Raw genomic sequence first — 19,814 nt, 5'->3', positions numbered from 1 at the left:
GAACCTCTCCACACCGAGGCCAAGACACATTGGCATGTACGGCTCCCTCTTTGGGTGCGTGTGGACCAGCAAGAGCAGGGTGTCCGAGTGCGGGATTCACATCTGTGCAGCCGGGACCAGCCCACAGGTTAGCCATCTGACCAGCCAAGTGCTGTGCCCAAGCCCCAGAACCACGGAGAGGGCTCAGATCCGAGAGTGCCTCGCACAGTCACCTCTGCCGCAGCGGTGGCATGCACCATGGATGATGGGCACCGTTGGCCATGCTCGAGTGGCCCCAGGGAGCGCAGTGGCCAGGGCTCCTGGCAGACGTGCAAGGAGCGCTTCTCGCCACCCTCCCCAGCTGTGTGCCCGAGGAGGCTTCTCTGCAGCACTGTGGGGGCCCTGCATCCAACTGGCCTCTCTGCCTGGGGCATCCACCCGTGGACAGATACGTGGCTGCACCTCCTCTGAGGAGCTGGCCGAAGAGCCTTGGTCTGGAGGCGGTGTGCCTGCCCCAGGCCTCGCTGCAGACCGAGTGTCCACTCCAGCATGTGTGCTAGATCATCACCTCTCTGGAGAGCTGGACCGGGAAGGAAGGAAACCAGGGTCAGGAGTGAGGACGGCAGTGCCAGGAGGGGACAGGAGGCCACCAGGGAGGAGCAGTAAATGAGGACCATGGCCCCCTTTCTGGGGAGTGTAGTCAGAGACCAAGAAGGCCAGGCCAGGGTGAGGACCCGCCTGCCGGCTCCCGGCAGCCATGGCCACACCACTGCAGCCTGGAGCCCACTCCTGGCACCCGGCCCCAGGCCCTGCCTCCTCTTCTGTGCGCCTGGCTCTGGGGCCTCAGGTCCATGGCTGCACCGAGGGGAAAGGGCTGCCTGGGGCTCGGAGGCCATGTGAGTTGCAGCTCCTCCTACCAGGACGACCCTGGGGCGGGCATGGGCGACACCGGCCAGCACTCAGCACTGGGCACTCCAGGAGCACGGCCAGTGGGCCACCGTGGGAGTTGGGAGCCATCCGTGCTGGGCTGGGAACTCAGGTCTCAGTGCAGGAGGGACAGGGCCACCTGGGGCCCCTCGAGACCCCATAGGGATGACTTAGCAGCTCGTGGGAGGGAGACTGCCCAGATCAGAAAGGGGTGAGGTCGGCAGGCGCCGGCTGTGTGGGGAGGACAGCTCTGGGCTGCCCACCCCTGCTGATGTGGCCGGCCCCAGGCCCTCTCCACACTTGTCTCTGGCTTGTCCCCTAGGGCCCAGGGAAAGCCCTTAGACTTTGGGGTGCCCGCCCTTTGCGGCCCTTCTCCCCAGTCTGGGCATCCTCGGCCTCCCAGTCCCCGAGGCCCGAGGGTTCCATACCACCATGCCCCCGTTCTGCTGCCGCCCCTCAGGGCTGCCCTCCCCCCGGTGCCCACATGGCCCGTGTCCCAGGGCCAGTGCGGTGCCCGCAGAGCCCGTGCCTCCACCGTGCAGCCTGAGGCTTAGGGGGGCGGGATCCTGGGGCCCGGTTAACCTCTGCAGCGGAGGCTGGAACGGAGCCGCTCTGGCCAGTTCCCCTTACAGAAGTGACCCAGTCAGACACGACACCCTGGGATTTTCCGTGGAAATGCCTCTCCCGCTCTGTCACGTTGCTGTTCCACCCTCCGTTGTGCGTGTGACCGGAGGCCAGCTGTGGCTGAGGAGCGGCTGGAGGGGGCGTGCTGTGAGCAGGCCCCGCCCAGGGGGCCTGCGGTCACTGTGCTTTAATGGCCTTTCCACTTGAGAGCGTGCAGCCTGACGGGCACCTCGTCCTGGCGCCCTGGGCGGGGGCGGGTCTCTGTGATGGGCACAAGGCTGTCTCTGACCAGTCTCCGGGGTGCTGTGAGCTTGTTCTCTCCGCGTGTTAAAGCCGAAGGAGAGACCCTTGACCAAGCAAGCTGGCCGGCACCCCAGCAGCATGGCCTTCACTCAGGAAAGCACTGGGCTGCGCTCCCGGAGCTTGGGTGTGCAGAGCCCCGTCCCTGTGGAACTGACCTTTGAGGCCATTCTGTCCTCTCTGCAGGGACAGTGGCACAGTGATGTCTTCAGTGGGCTGGGCAGCCTGGCCCACTACTCGGGAGTCACTTACTGTGGCCTGTGGATCAACGGCCACCCAGTGGGTAGGTGTCCCTGGCCTTCCTGTTGGCCTGTGGGGTTGGCCCTGGGAAGTCCCACTGGGGACACTGGGCCTCCAGCACATTGGGCGAGGCCTGGGATGAGATGGAACCCAAAGTCCCTTCCCCGTAGGGAGAAGCATGTTGTGGTTTGATTTCCAGAGGGCTGTGGACATGCAGGGTCCTGCTGCAGCAGGGCCTCCCAGCTGCAGACCCCCTCACAACACCCCCACCCAGGGACCTCCCAGCCACAGGCATCTGGAGTGGCCTGGTCATGCTGCACTGCCCCCCAGGTAGCCTCAGTCTGACTCCCCTGACGCTGTACACTCTGAAGTGACCACACGGTGGCCTGTGGCCTACAGAGGGGCTGGCCACCTCCCTGGGCCACGATTCCTGCTCTCCTGTTGCTCCTGGTGGGACCTGGGTGGCCTCAGCCCAGGCGACCCTGCGCCCCAGCTGGGCTCCTCGCTCGGGCTTGAGGTCACATGACACCATCTCCTGGACAGCTCCTCTGACCGGCAGGAGAGGGCTGGAGCTGCAGGGGTCGACCCTCCCAGCCGCCGACGCTGTCCTCTGCCCTCTCCCAGAACAAGCCACGAGGATCGTCATTCTGGGTCCAGAGGTGCTGGAAGTGGCCCAAGGAGCCCCCTTCACACTGCGGGTGCAGCTGCAGCAGGCCCACGGGGACCTTGCCAAGAGTAAGCTCCACCAGGGGATGATGGCGCCTCTCCCAAGGGCAGAGGCCCGGGGTGGGGTTCTTGGGCAGCAAACGCCCGGGAAAGAGGCCTCTGGGGCTTCCTGGCACCCGTGCTGAGTGTGCCAAAGCCGGTGGCCCAGACCCAGCCGAAGGAGCGGAGCTGGCCGCCCTCCCACTGGTGGGCAGCCTGGTTTCCGGGTGTGCGCGCGAGAGTCCGTGTCTGGCTTGCATGTGGGCTGCTGCCCAAGGTCAGCGCGCATCTTACAGAACACGGAAGAGGGAAGAGACGCTGTGGGTCTGGCTGAGTCCACCCCTGGGGTGGTCAAGGAGGATGAGGTCCTTTGTTAGGAGCTCGGCCCCCTCCTGCTGTGAGAGATGGGCCCGCCAACTTCCCCAAGCCCTTGCCACCTCGCTGCGAGCCCCAGTCCGTGCTCTTCCCCTTGGCCCAGCAGGCTGCATTTAGGACGCCCCTCCTGGGCGTGGCGGACACCTCGGTCATGGCCAGCCGGTCTGCTTAACAGCCTCGGGCAGGCATCGTTTTCACGCCATGAGGCAAACCTGTGCCGAGCCCTCAGGTCTGGGCAGCCACCAGCACAGCATGACTCTCTCAGAACATCTCCCTCCCCTGGAAAGACCCCCGCTGGCGACCCTGTCCCCACACCCGCCCCGGCCAGCCCTAGCCGTCCTCAGACTCTGCAGACTGTCCTTTCCTGGACACTTCATGTGAAGGGGAGCTCGCTGCCTGTGGCTCAGGCTCCGTCCTCTCTCCTGCACGATGTCAGCCTCCTGCATTTGGCCACGTCACCAGGGCCCTCCTTCCTCTCAGAGTGGCACCCACCGTGGACATTTGGCCTCTTGTGGACGGTGCCACTGTGGACACTGGGCACAAGTCCTTATTGAAACACTTGCCTTTGGCTCTCCTGAGTGGGGCCACTGGGCCATGCAGTGGACTCACAGTCCAACTTCAAGAAAGTGTCCATTATTCCCAGAACGGGCACGTCTGCGTCCCTCCTGCGTGCCGGCCCTCCGGCTGCTGCTCCTCCAGCCTGGCAGGCTCTGCCTGGTTGCAGCCAAGGTCTCCAGTGCTGGCTCCTCGCAGCTGGGGCCTGCGTGTCCCTGGCTGGGGCTGCTGGGCAGCTCCTCGTGGGTTCGTGGGCCGTCCGTGTATCTTCTCTGGAGAAGCGTCTGTCCAAACGCTTTACCCACTTTAAAAATCCGCACTGGGTGGGCTCTTGTTTTTGACCTCGAGTTCTTGGGGTGCGAAAGAAGACAGATGCGCCATGGCGAACGCCTCCCGCTGGGCGCCTCCTTCCACTCTAAAGGCTGTCTGTCTCCTTCACAAAGTTCTCGATCTCGGTAAAGCCCAACCTGCCAGCTTCTTTCACGGATCAGACTTCTGGTCCCAAAACTAAGGATTCTCTACTCACCAAGGGCACAGAGATGTCCCCGTTCTCTTCTAGAAGTTTCATGGTTTGAGCTCTGATATTTAGGTCTGTGATCCATCTTGACCTATTTTCTCTGGATGAAATTGAGCTCTGAATCCAACTCCCAGCCCCGTTTGTTGAAGAGACTGTCCTTCCCCCCCTTGAAGGGGAAACCAGTTCACCCCAAGAGTGAAGGCGCCTGCCTGGGCTCGGCTCTGTGGCACTGGGCTGTGTGTCCACCCTTAGAAGGTGAACCCTGGCTCTGCCAGGACACTCCCTCTCCGTCACCGTGGCTTCGGTGCCCTTAGGAACTGGAGACATCTCCAGCCTTGTTCTACTCTTCAAAATGGTTTTGGCTTCTCTGGGCCCTTCCTGTTTCCACATGAACTTGAGGGTTGACCTGTTGCTGTCTGCTGGACTCCACTGGGGACGGGGCTGCCTCCGGGTGGACCGCCATCCCCACGGCTCCTCCTCGCGTGGTCGGAGCCCTGCTTTCTCTCCCAGCGTTTGACGTTCTGCACGCACGAGTCTGGTGCCTCTTGTTAAGTGAATCATTAATAATTTGAAGTTTATGATGAGCTGTCTGATTAAATTATGTGATCAGTGTGATTATCGATGGTCACTCATGAATCTGATTCATTCTTTTTATGCTATTGGGAAGGGGACGGCCTTAACTCCATTTCAAATGCTGGCTTCAGGTGGGTTTTGTGTGTGGATCCCGCGTGCTTCGGCTTGGTTGGACTCAGTTATCAGTGCTGGTTTCTCTGAGGGCTCCTCAGGAGTCTCCAAATCCATGGAACCGTGCAGCCTGGACCTGAGGGTGCCGTGCTGAGCTCTCTGCTGCTGGATTTCCTTTGGAGAAATGTCCATTCAGATCCTTTTTTTTTTTTTTTTTTTTTGGTGGTTATGCTGGGGACTGAACCTAGGGCCTTGTGCATGCAAGGCAGGCCCTCTACCAACTGAGCCATGTCCCCAGGCCCGTTCTTGTGTATTTTTAAGAGTTCTTTACATGATTTAAGTCCCTGTCAGACACCTGCTTTGAAAACACTTTTCCCCATTTTATGGGCCATCTTGCAGTTTCTTGATGGTACCCTTTGAAACACAAAAGTTGTCTGTTTTGTTGTAGTACTGGGGACTGGACCCAGGGTGCTTTACCACTGAGTCACATCCTCAGCCATTTTTTTTTTTTTTTTTGAGACAGAGGATTGCTAAGTTGACCAGGCTGGCCTCGTATTTGCCATCCTCCTGCCTCAGCCTCCCTGGTTGTTGAGATTACAGGTGTCCCAGGCCAGCCTCATTTCCTTGTTTCTGCTCACTGTAGATTTAATTTGCTCTCCTTTTTTCTAGTTTCTTAAGGTGAAAGTTAAGGTCATTCATTTCAGACCTTGCTTTTATAATATAAAGGTTTATTGCTATGAATTTCCCCCAAATACTGCTGTAGCTGCATCCTGCAAAGTTTGAGATGTAGTATCTTCATTTTCATTCAGTTCAAAATACTTTCTGGTTTCCTTTTTAATTTCTTTTTTTCACCCATGAGTTATTTACAAGTGTGTTGTTTCAGTTCCAAATATAGAGCTCTTTCTGCTATTGAATTCTAACTTAATTCCATATGGTTAGAGCTATACTTTGTATGTATCGATTTCTTTCAAGTTTAATTGAGAATTTTTATGGGTCTACTTCAGTAAATGTTCTGTGTGCACTTGAAAAGAATGTGCATTCTTTTGTTGGATGGAGTATTATATGAATGTCAGTCAGGTCAATCTTGTTTTCATAGGCTGAGCGTTCCTAGTCCAAAAATCTAAAATCTAAAATCCAAAACTTTTTGAGGGCCAATGTTTTAGATTTTAGAGCATTTCAGATTTGGGATTTTTAAAATTTTTTTGCATTAGGGATGCTCAACAGATAAAGTTCTTGCAAAATTTCCAAAATCTGAGAAACTCCCCAACCTGGAACATTTCTGGTCCCCAGCATTTTGTGTAAAAGACACTGAGCCCGTGCTGGCATTTGAGTTTGGTGTACCCTTGCTGGTCTTCGGTCTGCTTGTTTCTGTCAAATGCTGAAAGTGACATATCGACACCTCTGACCCTCGTTATGATCTGTCCGTTTCTGCCTCTGTACTTTGAAGCTGTTATGGCGCGTGAATGCTTCAGGTTTCAGGTCTTCTGATTCTTCGCCCCTGGCCGGGTCTGACGCCCACTTCCTGTGACATCAGGACAGTGACCTTCCCCTCCTTCAACCATCTAACCTGGGCTCTCGACCCGCCCTCTCCTTTGGGCCCATGGGTCTCACCTCCACCGTGAGAACTCGGAGGCATACGCCCGCTGGGTCTTGCCTTGGATTCCGTCTCTAACAGTCTCTGCCTTTTAACTGGAGTCTTACGCCTTTCGTGTTTATTGGGATCATTGAGGTAGTGGATTCAAATTCACCCTTTGCTGCTTCTCGTTGGCCCAGGTGTCTACCCTTGTGTCTGTTTTGAGCTGAGTTTTGTACACTGCTCTGTGCCTTCTCTGACGGCTCCTTCCCGGGGACTCTTGCTCTGTTACTTGAGGGTTGCTCTCAGGTGGCAAGAGCGTTTTAACTTACCACAGTCACCTCCAAGTGATTTCATTCCACGTCACACTCAGAACTCCGTGACAGTCTCCATTTTCCTGCACTCCCAAGCTTTATGCTAATGTTTTCACACATTTTTTACATCCACACATATAATAAGCTCCATGACAGAATGGTGTTATTTTTTCATGTTTTTTTGATTGTAGGTGGACACAACACCTTTGTTTATTTATTTATTTATTTATATGTGGGGCTGAGGTTCGAACCCAGCGCTTCACACGTGTCAGATGAGCCAGCTGTCACCGAGCCACAACCCCAGCCCCGCTGGTGTGATCTTTGTTGAAAATGCCACTGACCTTTTTTTGTGTAGCGAGGATTGAACCCAGAGGGCCTGGCCGCTGAGCCACATGCCCAGCTCTTTGAAGTTTGTATTCTGAGACAAGGCCTCCCGAAGTTGCTGAGGCTGGTGTTGAACTTAACGATCCTCCTGCCTCAGCCTCCCCAAGTGCTGGGATCCCAGCATGTGCCACAGCACCCACCCACCTATTTTTCAATAGTATTTCATAGATAGAGAAAAAGATCTCATCTACACACCTAGCTCCTACGTCTGGTCCTCCGTGCTCCTTCCTGTCGATCCAGACGACTCGCTCCGTCATCCCTCCTGGTGGAGGTGGCTGCTGGTGAATTCTCTCGGCATTTCTGTGTCTGCAGACATCTGGATTCCACCCTCCAGTCTCTAGCCGCGTTGGCGGGCACAAGCCCACAGGGGGCTGAAGGCCTGGCTCCACTGCTCCCCAGCTGGCCGGTCCCCAGGAGAGGTCTCCTGGTCTCTGTGCCCGTGGCCAGTCTGGTCATGATGTGACAGGCGACGGTTCCTTGTGCTCTTGTGCTTGGGGTTTTGCTGAGCTCCTCACACCTGTGAGTTCAGAGTTCTCATCAGATTGGGGAGCTCCCGGCCGCCATTCCTCTCCGGGTTCTGCTGCGGCAGCCTCTCGCGCACCACCGGGGCGAGCTGTCTGCGGCCCTCCCTCCCTCCTCTCCTTCCTTTCCTTCCCCTTCTGGCTTTCTCTTTCTTCTCTTTTCTCTCGGGGTCTCCTCTGCTCTGTTTCCGAGCCCCGGGGACCTGTCCTCGGTGTCGTCGGGTGACAGTCCGTGTTTCTCGCGTCGCCGTGCTCAGCCCAGAAGCCCAGCTGCCCTCGGTCCACCTTCTGCTTCAGGCTGCGCCCGCAAGCCCAGCGCGACGCCCACCTTCCTGGTGTCCTGACTGCTGAGCACTGGTCACTTCCCGGTCGGCTTCAACCTACTCATCTATTTTTTTTTAAGATCTTTGATTTTTTCCTGTGGTTGTCGACAGGCCTTTATTCTATTTATATGTGGTGCTGAGCACGAACCCAGTGCCTCACACAGGCCAGGCGAGAGTCTACCACTGAGCCCCAGCCCCAGCCCCCAATTTATTTTTCTCCTCCTGATGGGCCACGTTCTCCTGCATTCTCTGCATACCCGGTGACTTTGATTGGGTGCCAGACGTGGTAAACTCTGCCTTCTCGGAGCCTGCCGTCTGCACTCCTGTAACTGAACTTGAGCTTGTTCCAGGGCAGAGTGAGTTACAGGACAGTTGGATCCTTTGGGGCTTTTCTGACTGTTAGGCAGGTCTGGAGGAGAGCTCCATCTGAGACCAGTTATCCACTACAGGGCCCTCTGAGGACTGCCCTGGACTGCCCAGTCCCCCGTGACTTCCAGCAGGGCTTGGGGGGACAGCCCCTCTGACCGGGGAGCCCAGACCTGTCGCTCTGCTTCCTCCAGGTGGCCCTTCCCTTGGCCTGACAAGTCCCAGGGTGTGTGCTGACCTGTGCTGTCTCCTCGCTGACGCCGTGTCCTTGACTCCAGGCCTTGTCCCCCAGATTCTCAGCTGGTTCTCCTCAACTGACAGCATTTTCAGGGCAGCTTCTGGGGTATGAGGTGACCCTCTCCCTGCCACCCAAGGGGGAGACCCCTGGGTCTCCCACTTCGTCTTGAGTTTCTTCTAAGGCTTCGGGAACCTGGCTGCTTCCCAGGTCCTTTGTGGTCTGGAAGCCGGCCCCAGAGCTCGGCATCAGCCCTGGGACACAGGACTGGTCGCCCTTCCCGCCTGCGCTCCCGGCACGCGCTTCTAATGGGCCCTCCAAGTGGGGCTGTGGGGTCTCCAGCCCTGTCCTCAGCGCTCCCTGCAGCCTGAGGTGTCCACCAGGACTGCAGTGGAAACAGGTCCACCACAGGCACTCACCGAGGTGCTGACCACCGAGGGCAGCGGTGCAGCATGGTGAAGCCACGAGCTAGTGAGCAGAGACAGCCCTCCCAGGGCGGGGGAGGTGGTCGGTACTCTGAAGACCGAGCTGGAGGTCTGGGGCCCAGGGTTCCGTCTGCAGACGGCTCTGGAACAGAGGACCAAGGAGCAGACACCACTGTCCCCAAGCATTCCCCAGGCCTCCTGGGGCAGGCGGCAGAGCTGGAAGACCCAACAGAGAGGCGTGCCGAGAAGGAGGGCAGCTGGTGCTGAGGGCTAAGGCAGAGATACTGGGGTGCATGAGGAGGCCCCCGAGATCCCAGGGCCAGGAGACCGCTGCAGGACAGACCCAGGGGAGGCCACCCAAGCTGAAGGTGGTCGTGCTGAGTTGAAAATGGGGTGTGACAGGCCCACCACGCAGCCCCCCGGGGTGGGGTCCGGCCGAGCCCTTGTCCACATTCCTCCGGGGCCGCGTCTAGGGCCTTGCTCCCCAACTTCTCTCCTGGAAGGTGAGAGTGGCCGGGTCCTGAGGATCTCCGCCGGCATCAGATACGTGCAGCTCCCCACCTACTCCGAGGTCAGCTTTTTCAAAGTGGATGAAGACCACCAAGAGACGCCCATGGAGACGCCATTGTGAGTGACGCCTCCCCCTGGGGCTGGAAAGGCAGAGGAGGAGTCGGACTGGAGGGAGCCGCCCACACGTTCCCCCGGGCCGGGACCAGCGCAGGCTGTGACCTGTGCTGCAGCAGACTTGGGAGGGTGGACATAAAGGCACAGGGGGTGGCCAAGAGGAAGGGCAACTGAGTAGCATGGAGGGCTGGCAGGCCTCGGGGAGGGGACCGCAGGGCACTGACTGGCCCTCTCTCTGGCCTGAGTCGGTCCCTGCCCAGCAGGCATCTTGGGGTGACCCACACAGCCCTCCAAGGGTGCCTGGATAGTGCTCCTGGACTCCAAGCCTCAGCCAATACCCGGGGTAGGGCCAGGCCACAGGCCTCCCCTGTACTGGCCTCCGGCCCTGACCCTCAGGCCTGACCTTGGTGTTCCCTTCCCAGTGGGTTCCAGTGCATCTCCTATCCCTTGTCCACCCCCACCTGGCGGGGTCCGGAGCCCAAGGCTGCCCGGGAAATTGCCGGAGATGAGTCACCACTCCCGGAGGGAGACCAAGGGGACACCCCCAGTGGCCTGGCTGGTGAGTGGTCAACATAGCAACTGATTGGCCTGGCGCTGCCAGCAGTGAGGGGCACGTGGCCAGGCAGGTGCCCGGAATCGGGGCAGGCGAGCAAAGCCCCCCAGGGACTGGGGCACAGAGGGTCTGGGGACCAGGGCTCCGGCCTGAGCTGGCCTCAGGGTTTTCACTGCTGTGACCAAGAGCAGTTCTGGAGGATGGGGAGTGCGCGTGGGGCTCAGGGTCTGCGAGGTCTGAATCCACAGAAGGCCTCTCCATGCTCTGGGCCCAGGGGAGGCCAAAGGCCATGGGGCGGGGCGTGGAGGAGCAAGGCAGCTCAGGACAGGGCCTCAGGAGGAGCCAGAGCTCTGCTCACCAGGGACAGTGTGAACCCCACGGCACCCCCTGTGACCCGCCTCCTCCAGCCACCCCACCTCCAGTCACCCCCCGGCCGGTCCATTCAGGTGGACCCATCTGCTGATGGAGTGAAGGCTCTCAGAACCCAGACACTTCACCTCTGAACCTTGCACTGTGTCACCCAGGAGCTTTGGGGGACACCTCACACATCATCTAACAGCAGGAGACAAGCAGACCCCTTCCAGGGGCCAACAGCCCGGTGGGGAACGCTGCCCCTGCTGCCCCCTGCCGCTGTGCCCGGGACCCTCCTGCAGACATGGACAGGGGCCTCTCCCTGGCAGGGCCCCTCCGAGACCCAGGTCCCCACCCCTGCCCAGCCGTGCCCAGCCTGCGGCCCCCGCTCTGCACGCAGACCCTCCTCCAGGGTGCTCTCGCCCTAGCGGTGTGCAGAGGCTGGTCCCTGGCTCTCCCGCCACCCAGGAGGGGCACCTGAGCCTCCGGACACCTGCGGCCTCTGAGGCCCTGTGGGCGGGTGATCTGTCCTTGCCGGGTGGCTGGACGGCTTTCCATCCAAGAGCATGAGGGGGGAGGCCGGCCTTGGGCTCCATCTTCATGGGGGCTGCAGGCCGCAGGGACAGCTGGACCCCCGCATCTGGGGAAGGCAGGTTGGTTGGCCGTGGCAGGCTGCGGGTTCTGAGGACAGGCGGGACCTGGCCGAGTCCCCCGTCGGCCTCCTCCTCAGTTCTGGAAGCCATCTTAGCTCCGGCAGAATCGCTCTCACAGTTCAGTGTAGAGGCGCCACGCCTTCCGCTCCTAGAGACTCGGCGCCCGGTTCCAAGGGCGCGGTGGAATCCAGGCCCCGGAACACAGCCATGGCTCAGCGGCTGGTCGCCATTCTTCTGTGTGTGTGACCTGTGAGCTGGCCCTGGGGCCCGCCCCACGGCCACCCCAGGCGTGGTCCGGAGCAGTGGCTCACTCTCTGGGGACTCAGGCTTCCCAGGACACCAGGGTGTGCGTGGGTGACAGCTGCAGGCTGGAGGGAGCTGGGGACCTGGGCACCCTTCTCTCGGCCCCCTGGGGTGGCTCTGCTCAGCCCCCACGCGGCACATCCGGAACTCAGCCCCCCCCCGCGGCCTCCAGCTGAGCCTCCGTCCCCGGTTTCCTCTTCTGTCAAATGAGGGCCACAGCCGCCCGTGTGGCAGGGCAGAGCCCCCCGCCGCCCAGGCTGGCTGCGGGCAGACCTGCTGGTCCCCCCCTTGCCTAGGAGGGGCCGGGGGGGGGGGGAGGGGGCTCCCTGCCGTTTCCACTTTTCTTTCCAGGAAAAGGGCTGGTCGCCCCCACACAGCAGGACCACTGTCCTACCCCGGCCTCCACGGCCTGGTGGGTGGGCATCTTCACTTGGTCCATCTCTTGGTGGCGGCCGCTGGGGTGGGGGATCCGGAAGGGGCAGGTGGTCCTGGACCCACAGGAAGCTGTGCACCATGGAGCCCATCCCTCAGCCTCCCACCAGACCCCAGGAGGGCTGGTCACCATGGCAACTGACCCGCCAGCCAGCCCCGGGGCCCTGGACGGAGCCGAGCACACCTGAGGCCCAGGCTGGCGGGACGTGGCAGAACCCCCGCCCGCTGTGTTTGTCTCCCTTGTGTGACCCACAGAGGACAGACTCAGTCCAGGGGAACTGTTCACCCTCCTCCCCAGGGAGCATTCGGAATAAGCCTCTCCTGTTTCTTCCTCCCACTGAAAGTCCTACCGAAGGTCCTGCACCCGCTGCCGAGGACCCCTGGGGCGTTCTGCCGCCCGCTGTCCACCGGGCAGAGTGCTGGCCAGGGTGGGCCAGCCACTCCAGCTCCCGCACCCCACCCACCCTGGAGCAGGTGGGTCTCCTCCTCAGGCATCCTGCAAAAAGAGGGTGAAGGCCTGGCCAAGCTCAGTCCGTCTTGCCGAGGACAGTGCCCACCGTGGGCAACAGGGAGCCTGGAGCTGGCACGGCTTCAGCAGAAGAGAGGTTGGCGGCCCTGTGCCAGGAAGCCTGCTGTGACGGCCCAGGGAGGAGCCCTCTGCTGCGCACCCAGCTCCGTCTCCCCAACGCTGGACCTTCCTTGGCCAGCGGGAAGGAGGTGTGAGTCAGCAGGGCTCCAGCTGGTGGGGGGGCCGGGAGCCCCATTCCAGGGGGTCTGAGCCCCACCCCATTGGAGACTCCAGGACCAGGAAGGCCTTGCAACCAGCCAGCAGGGGTCACTAGAGCAGGTGTGTGTCCACTACCTGAAAGAAAGCAAAGGCTCCCGTGCGGGAGAGAAACCAGGAATCGTCCCTTGCAGACACCTCCGACCCAGGGAGCACACTGGGGTGTGGGGTCCCTGTGGGGCACCCTCCTCCTTGCCACACCTTCGCCAACAACCTGGGAGTCCTACGTCTGTGGTCCTGCCTGGCGAGTCCAGCCAGCCTCTGTGCCTCCCGGGGTGAAGGCCAGGTGCCCTTGGGCTCCGGACGAGCAGGCTCTTGCCCCGTGTGCTTGGATGTCTTGGGAGGTGGCCGCTCAGCCACTGCCGTCAACCAGAGTTCCAGAGCAGGACAGGGACGACAGCCCCAGCAGCTCAGGTCCCGGGGATCCTGCGAGGCTGAAACCCAGGGGCTGGCAGCCCCCACCAGGGCCAGCCCGTGGGGCCACCTAGATGGCTGTCCCGCAGGGATCGGGGGCAGGTGCGGAAGGCCCGGGTCCTTCTGTGACCTCATCAGGCCGCAGCATGGCCAGGCCTCAGGGTGTTTGTACCCACTGGCCACCTCTCCCTGCAGCTGATCTGGAGGCGGAATGGAGGGGCATGAACACTTGCTAAATTTGTCTTCAGTATGGGCAGGCTGTGTGCTTGCAGCACAGTGGTGACCAGAGGGAGAGTGAGGCCCCTCCCCAACACAGGGGACTCCAGTTTCTGTTTCCTGTTCTGCTGCTGTCATCTTTATGTACCACCTCATGGCCCTAAGTGGCTGCACAAGCTCCAGCCAGGAGGCTCTGTTCCAGGTGGCAGGAAGGGAGAAGCAGAAGTTGCAGAACTTGGTTACATGGCCACAACCACACCAGGCCACATGAAGAAATACAATGTGCCAAGTAAGATGAGGCTCGGTTATTGGAGAAGAAGGGAAGGAAGGCCCTTGGCCGAATAGATGTCCAGCCATGGACTTATACCTCCTGGGCACTGCTAGATGCACAGAAGAATGTGGCAGTGTCCAGCCGCCTCTGCAAGATGAGCCCCAGGAGAATCTGTAACTGAGGCTGCCTGACCGTGGCCCGCACCGTGCCCTGCGGTACGGGCCACAGGACTGTAAGGCCAGCTGTGGGCTGCGGGTTCAGCAGTCAGAGCCCGGGCTGCTGGTGAGCAGGCTGCTTGCTCTGTCAGAGCCGGGCGTGTGGGAGGCGGCTGTGTGTGATCATCCAGGGCACGGCTCCAGGAACACAGGCGCTAGGGGCCTGACAGGGAGCTCACGCAGCGCCTGAGGCCAGCCTGGCCTTGGCCAGGTGGGGCTGGTGCCAGGTGGGTGCAGTGGGCCTCGGTGGGGACGTGCTGCTCCCCGGCCCCACCTGCCACATGTGCCCTGGAGGACGAGTGACCCTCCAGCTCTTCTCCACAGCCCTGGATGCACTCACTCCGGGCCGTGGGGTTTCTGTTCTCTGTGGCCAGGAGTTTGGGCGCCCGGGGAGGAGACGGGGAAGGGCACCAGCCCCGGGAGAGGAGCTCTGCCCCAGTGAGGCCCGGGTGAAGGCAGAGCAGGGCCGCGTGCGGGCGTTTCACAGCACGGCGGTGGTTTCGGCGTGTTCCTGGGGCCCGGTGCCAACAACCGGGGCGGGAGCAGCAGGGCCCCGGCTCACCCTCCATCTCTGGACTGCAAGAACATGGCCACATACGTTTGCAGGGCTCTCCCTGCCTGGGGTGTGACGCAGTGGCTGTGCCGTGGAGCTAGGCACCACTGTGCGTGAAGTGGGGACCCGCCTGCTGGTCCAGGCCCCTGGGTTCCCCAGTGGCACGTGCAACCCTGCCCCCACAGCCTTGTCCACTGCCCGGACCTTCAAGCCCCTACCTGCAGAGATACACCCCTGGGGTTTGCCCGGCACCCACTGGCCCTCAGGTGGACCGGGCTGCTCTGGATGCCCACCCTGGCCCACACCTGGCCCGGCTGGGACTCAGCAATTAAGAAAACTCAGCCACTATGGGCATCACTGGCCCTGGCCCGGCTGGACTCAGCAATTAAGAAAACGAACCTGGCAAAAACTTGATTTCCACTCATATAAATAAGGAAATGAAGAGAGAAGCATTTTCTCTTTCCAGGGGACTCATGTCAGTAATATGTCATTGCAAAATGCAGTCTTTCACTATTCTGTTGATATGAACTATCTCAGCTGCTCAATTGTCTTTAACTTTGCAATAGACGCCTTTCATTTTGTTGGGGAGGAGAGACGATTTCCTAGACGTGAACTGTTGCCAGATATTCCAAACCCTGTTCTGGATAAATTACAGCACCCAGATTTTAGCAACAAAGCACGCTGATTTTATATTCAGCAGGGTTTTTATATTTAGTCCCTTAACCTTTCGTAATTCCCACCCACGGCTGGAAGCACAGAGCCCTTTTGTTTTGTGTTCCTTGTTCTTGGTGGGGCGTCCGCCTCAGCCCCCGTAATTTGGGCCCATTGACTCATAAAGCAGGTGCCCCTGATGGCAGGATGGACACTGTGGGCCCCGGAGCTCAGACAATCCCCTGAAATTGGATTTGGGAACCCAGAGGAGCCACACAGTCAGAGAAGGTCAGATGGCTTTTCTTTCTTTCTTTCTTTAATGCACAAAACCCTCCCGGTGAATGCTTCCAGTTGGTTTGAGTGCTTTCTCTCTTTCACACGTTGGACAAATGGTTTTGAGTGTCTATCAGAAGGGATGTATAAGGAATCAACCATTATTGTGAAATGATTTTAGAAATCAAGGTGCCCTCTGTCGCTAATTCCATCTTGCCAATAAAAGGGGCGGAATGTGTGGCAGAGAATTTCTGGAAATTTCATTGCCTCGTGGGACGATACCACGTTTTAATATTAATCGTCTGTGGTTGATCACGGCCGAGTAGCACCGGAGCCGTATTTTCAAAGGAAGTTTGGGCTATAAATTCTTTTTCTAGGAATCATATCGTGCAGAGGGAATGTCCCAGAAAAATATAGTATAAAAAGATATTGTGTGGCTTCCAATGCCAAAACAGTGGATAAAAATGGAAATTCACTCAGACGTGGGTGTGTGTCTGTCCAAACCAAAGCAGCAGGGTGTGGGGCGGGGCGGGGTCCCAGGTGACTGCAGGGAGCAAGCCCTGGTGCCTCCCGCACGCAGCAAGTCAGGGTGAGGCCGGAGCAGGGAGAGCCGGCGTGGCAGGGGAATCGTCACCTCTGCCCCTCAGGGTTCAGCTGTCTTGCTGGACAGCTGCTCCTTCGAGGGAAAGCCTGGTCCTTCACCGCCTGCCCTCCCAGGCCATCTCTCCTCTGAGGTGCTCCCTATGCCCCTGCCCCCCCGAACAATCTGATCTCAAAGCTGCTGAGTGCAGCCAGGCAAGGGGGACGGTGGGGGACGGTGGGGTGGAGCCTGGAGCCCCGTGGGGCAGAAAGACCACAGGAGTGGCTGGAGCCCGGGGCTGAGCGGGGCTCTGTGTGGGGCCAGAGTGATGATGGGGACAGGCGACACTGGGGACAGGCCAAGCGAGGCCCTGCGCCGTGAGCTGCCGGGCGGCAACTGGGATGCGAGCTGGGGTCTGCCTCCCTCAGAGGTGGGCTGGACGTGGCGTGCACCAGGGTGTGCTCAAGGGTGCGCCCGCCAGCAGGAGCCCAGCCGCCCTGGCCAGGCTCAGCCCTGGAGCAGGGTTTCCAAGCTGTCACGTCCCACGACTGAGCACTCGGGTCACTCCAGGGCAACTGGGCTGCACGAAATAACCTCACGGAGACAGAGAGACCCTTCTTTGGCTCCTCGGATCTTAGGGGTCCCTGGAACGAGAGCGAGGAGCACGTGGGAACCTCTGACTGAGAGAAGCCATTCAAATGAGGCCGGGGGCAGGGTTCCCAGGAACAGTGAGCGGAGCTCAACCCCTGGTGACACTGCACCTGGAGCCAGCCTTGCTATCCCAGCGGGGACAACGCCCAAGTCCCACGAAATGTAGTGACTGGCCAGAGCCTCAGGACTGGAAGGCGTGGTCATTCAGAGCGGCTGCCCACAGAGCACCGTCCCCCGAGGAGAACCTGAGGTGGGCGTGGCCATGCGGCTGGTGGGCAGGATAGAGGACGGCACCAGCCACGGAGTGGCACCCCCAGGAAGCCTGGGCACGTGGAGCACTCAGATGAAGGGCGATGGCCCAGGCCAGAGCAGAGTCCGGGCCTGGACCAACAGGAGCCAGCTGGGCAGCGGGGCGCGTTTGGTGGTGGCCTCCGCCCCTCCCTAGAGTCCTGGCCACAGAGTACAGGGGACCCAGCAGGCTCCAGCCGCAGACCCTGGCAGACACGCGGGTTCCCGCCCCGCCCCACGGGTGGGCCAGTGTCTTGTCTCCTGCCAAAGACACACACCTTCCATCCTCGGGTGACGCGCCTTGGACGGAGCCAACCGCGGACGTTCCCCAGGAGTCCTGGCCAGGGACCTGCGGACGTCAGGGAAAGGCCGCGAGTGCTCTGGACGGAGGGGAAGAGGAAGACAGAGGGACCTGGTGCCACGTGTGGACCCCACCAGGCCGGTCTCCACTGTAGGGGATGTGACAGCCACAACCGGGAAGCCTGGAGGGGCCCACGTCCCGCTCCCCGCCGTGGACGGTGCACGTGGAATGTGGGGGGTGAGGTCCTGGTTTGTCGGAGGCCTGCTGCGGGTGTGGGGTCAGCAGCTCGCTCTCCCGCGGCTCAGGGAGCGCTGTGCCCAGGGCCATAGGCCGGGCTTTTTACTGGCGGAACCCGGGGACTTGCCCTCCAGGCCACTGCTCGCGCCACATCCCCAGCCCGAGAGGTGTGTGGTGCCCAGTGTTCTTGGGCATGGTCCTGACGCGGCAGATGGCCAGCTGCCCTGGCGCTGTCAGCCCATCCACTTATGTAGCAGGAACCTGCAGGCCTCCTGGGCCTGGGTCCACGCCAGGACTGAGGGGGCCGCGTTCCTACCCATGGCAGCGCAGCAGGCCAGGCCCCCGAGGCTCCTCCTGCCTCACAGCTCCGCGCCCCGCTCTGCTCCTCCATGGTGCTCCTGGCAGCTGCCTCTCCAGGGCCGGCTGACCACTGCTGTGCTGCCGTAGGTGACCTCAGGGCCACCCAGGCTGGGCAGGCACCAGGAGAGGCCCAGGAACAGAGAAGGCCACACCTGGGCATGGGTCGGGGACAGCGGGTCCCGGGTGTGCCCACTCACCCACTGACTGGGCATCTCAGGGTCAGGTACGACCTCCTCTACCCACCACTCCGTCCATTTCCATGTGACGCTGGCCCTGCTGGGCGGGCTGAGGTCCCGTACGCCACGGCTCTGTGTACCCACTGCAGCCTCCCTGCTGTGGCACTGCTCCCTGGTCACCATGGCGTCTCAGGTCGGGGCTGGGCTCAGGCTGACCTTGCCTAGGGCTGTCCTGCTCGGCCTCTGCTCTTGTGAAGTGACTACATCCTCAGAGACCCAGGGGGCAGCCAGTTCCTTTGGCCTCTGTCCCTGTCAGCTCACACTGCCTGTGGCTGTCCACTGGCCAGCGGCTGGATCTTGGGCTGGGACTGATCAGGGTGTCCACAGTCCCGTGGGGAGTGGGGGGGTCTTGGTTCCAGGGTTGGGCACTTGCGGGGTAGTGCTGAGACTGCTGCAGGAATGAGGCAGTCCCCAGCCTGCCCCTGGCAGCCCTGCCCCTTCTTCTCACTTCCTGCTGCCCGCCCAGGCTGGGGCTACTGCTCCTGAGTGGGTTGCCTCCAGAAACCGAGAGTGAGACCCAGAGAGACCCAGGCCCCGCTGGCTGGCGGCGGCTGGCCCCGGGGTGAGCGTGGGGGCCCAGCACAGCCTCGGAGGTGAGGCGAGCAGAGTGGCACAGAGACAGTGTGGGGCCAGGAGCCGTGGTGGCCACGGCTGCTGGCGCTCTGGGGCATCCGTGCGGCATGCTGTCGTCCAGATGCGCCGAGGGGATCTGGGCAAATGGAATCGAGCCCATTCTCTGTGCTTCAGGAAGCAGGTGGCCGCCAGGGCTGGAGGGTGCGGTGGCAGGGCACGGGCTGCTGCAGCACACTGCACCACCTGCTGGCACCCCAGGCATCCGGGAGGGGCTCTCTGCAGCGGGGTGCCTGCAGAGCGGTGAGGTCCTGGACCCGAGCGAGCGGGCCGCACCTGGGTTTCTGTGAGGGGAGTGAGGATAGTGGGCGAGGTCAGTGTGTCGACCATAGAGAAGGTGCCTGGCAAGACTCCGTCCTGGGCCACGTCCCTGCTGGCCCCTGGAGGGCTGGATAAGGACCAGGGGTGGCAGCCCGGGGAAGAGGAGGGCCCGGGGACCATGGATGCTGGGGGAGGCGCAGGGACCGATAGAGGAGGACGTGCCCTGTGGTCTCTGGGCCAGTGGGGATGGCACTCCGTCCACGGAGGGCAGCCCGGCCAGGCCATCCCTGGCCACAGCAGGTTGGATGGGCGGACAGTAGAGAGGGAGCCCTGGCTGGTGGCCTAGGCAGTTCGCGAAGGCCTAAAGGTGCCACCTGGCCTTGCACAGCCCTGGGGGGCTTCAAGACCCCACCCCACGTGTCCGTACCGCCTGGACGGCTCTGCGTAGCTCGCGGCTCTGGGCCCCCTGCGCCAGGCCCCCCAGTGAGCGCAGCTCCTGGGCTAGTGGAGTCCACCTTGAAGACTGACGCAGTGTGTCTGGTCACCTCCACGCTGGGCCACTCTCTTCCCCTCGGGGCCAATCACGTTTTATCTCTTGAATTCGCTTAAACGAAGGAAGCACTTGGGCCTGGGCCCGAGCGTCTCCTGGGGCTCCTGAGCCGCGGCAGCCGTTTCGCGGTGCGGGCTTCCCAGCCTGTCCGTGCCTGCGACCCCCCTGCCTCCGCCTCAGCGTCCTACACAGGTGACTGGGGAGTCTAATTGACTCAGCTGTAAAAGGATAATTAATTGACGTTTCCCTCCCGGAGAGGTCAGGCTGCCCGCTCCCATCCCTGCGCGCCTCTGCCCAGGACGCCCTCCCTCGGGTGCCTGCCGACCTTTATCTTGCTGATAAAGCCATAATTGTTGTAATTAGTATCCACATAAAGGCTT

General features: G+C 61.0%; 1 protein-coding gene across 1 annotated transcript in view; it reads left to right on the top strand.

Moving 5' to 3' along the window:
• The window catches only part of Morn1 (MORN repeat containing 1), a 49,440-nt gene that overhangs the window by 11,776 nt on the left and 17,850 nt on the right, over positions 1-19,814 (top strand). Inside the window, exons 7-10 of the mRNA XM_026380502.2 lie at positions 2,017-2,113; positions 2,695-2,805; positions 9,551-9,674; positions 10,094-10,230. Coding sequence (XP_026236287.2) covers positions 2,017-2,113; positions 2,695-2,805; positions 9,551-9,674; positions 10,094-10,230 — 469 coding nt within the window. The remainder of the gene's footprint in view (positions 1-2,016; positions 2,114-2,694; positions 2,806-9,550; positions 9,675-10,093; positions 10,231-19,814) is intronic.

Source organism: Urocitellus parryii, chromosome 11 (assembly GCF_045843805.1).
Source record: "Urocitellus parryii isolate mUroPar1 chromosome 11, mUroPar1.hap1, whole genome shotgun sequence".
NCBI lineage: Eukaryota > Metazoa > Chordata > Mammalia > Rodentia > Sciuridae > Urocitellus > Urocitellus parryii.
This window is presented reverse-complemented; position numbering and strand designations above follow the sequence as displayed.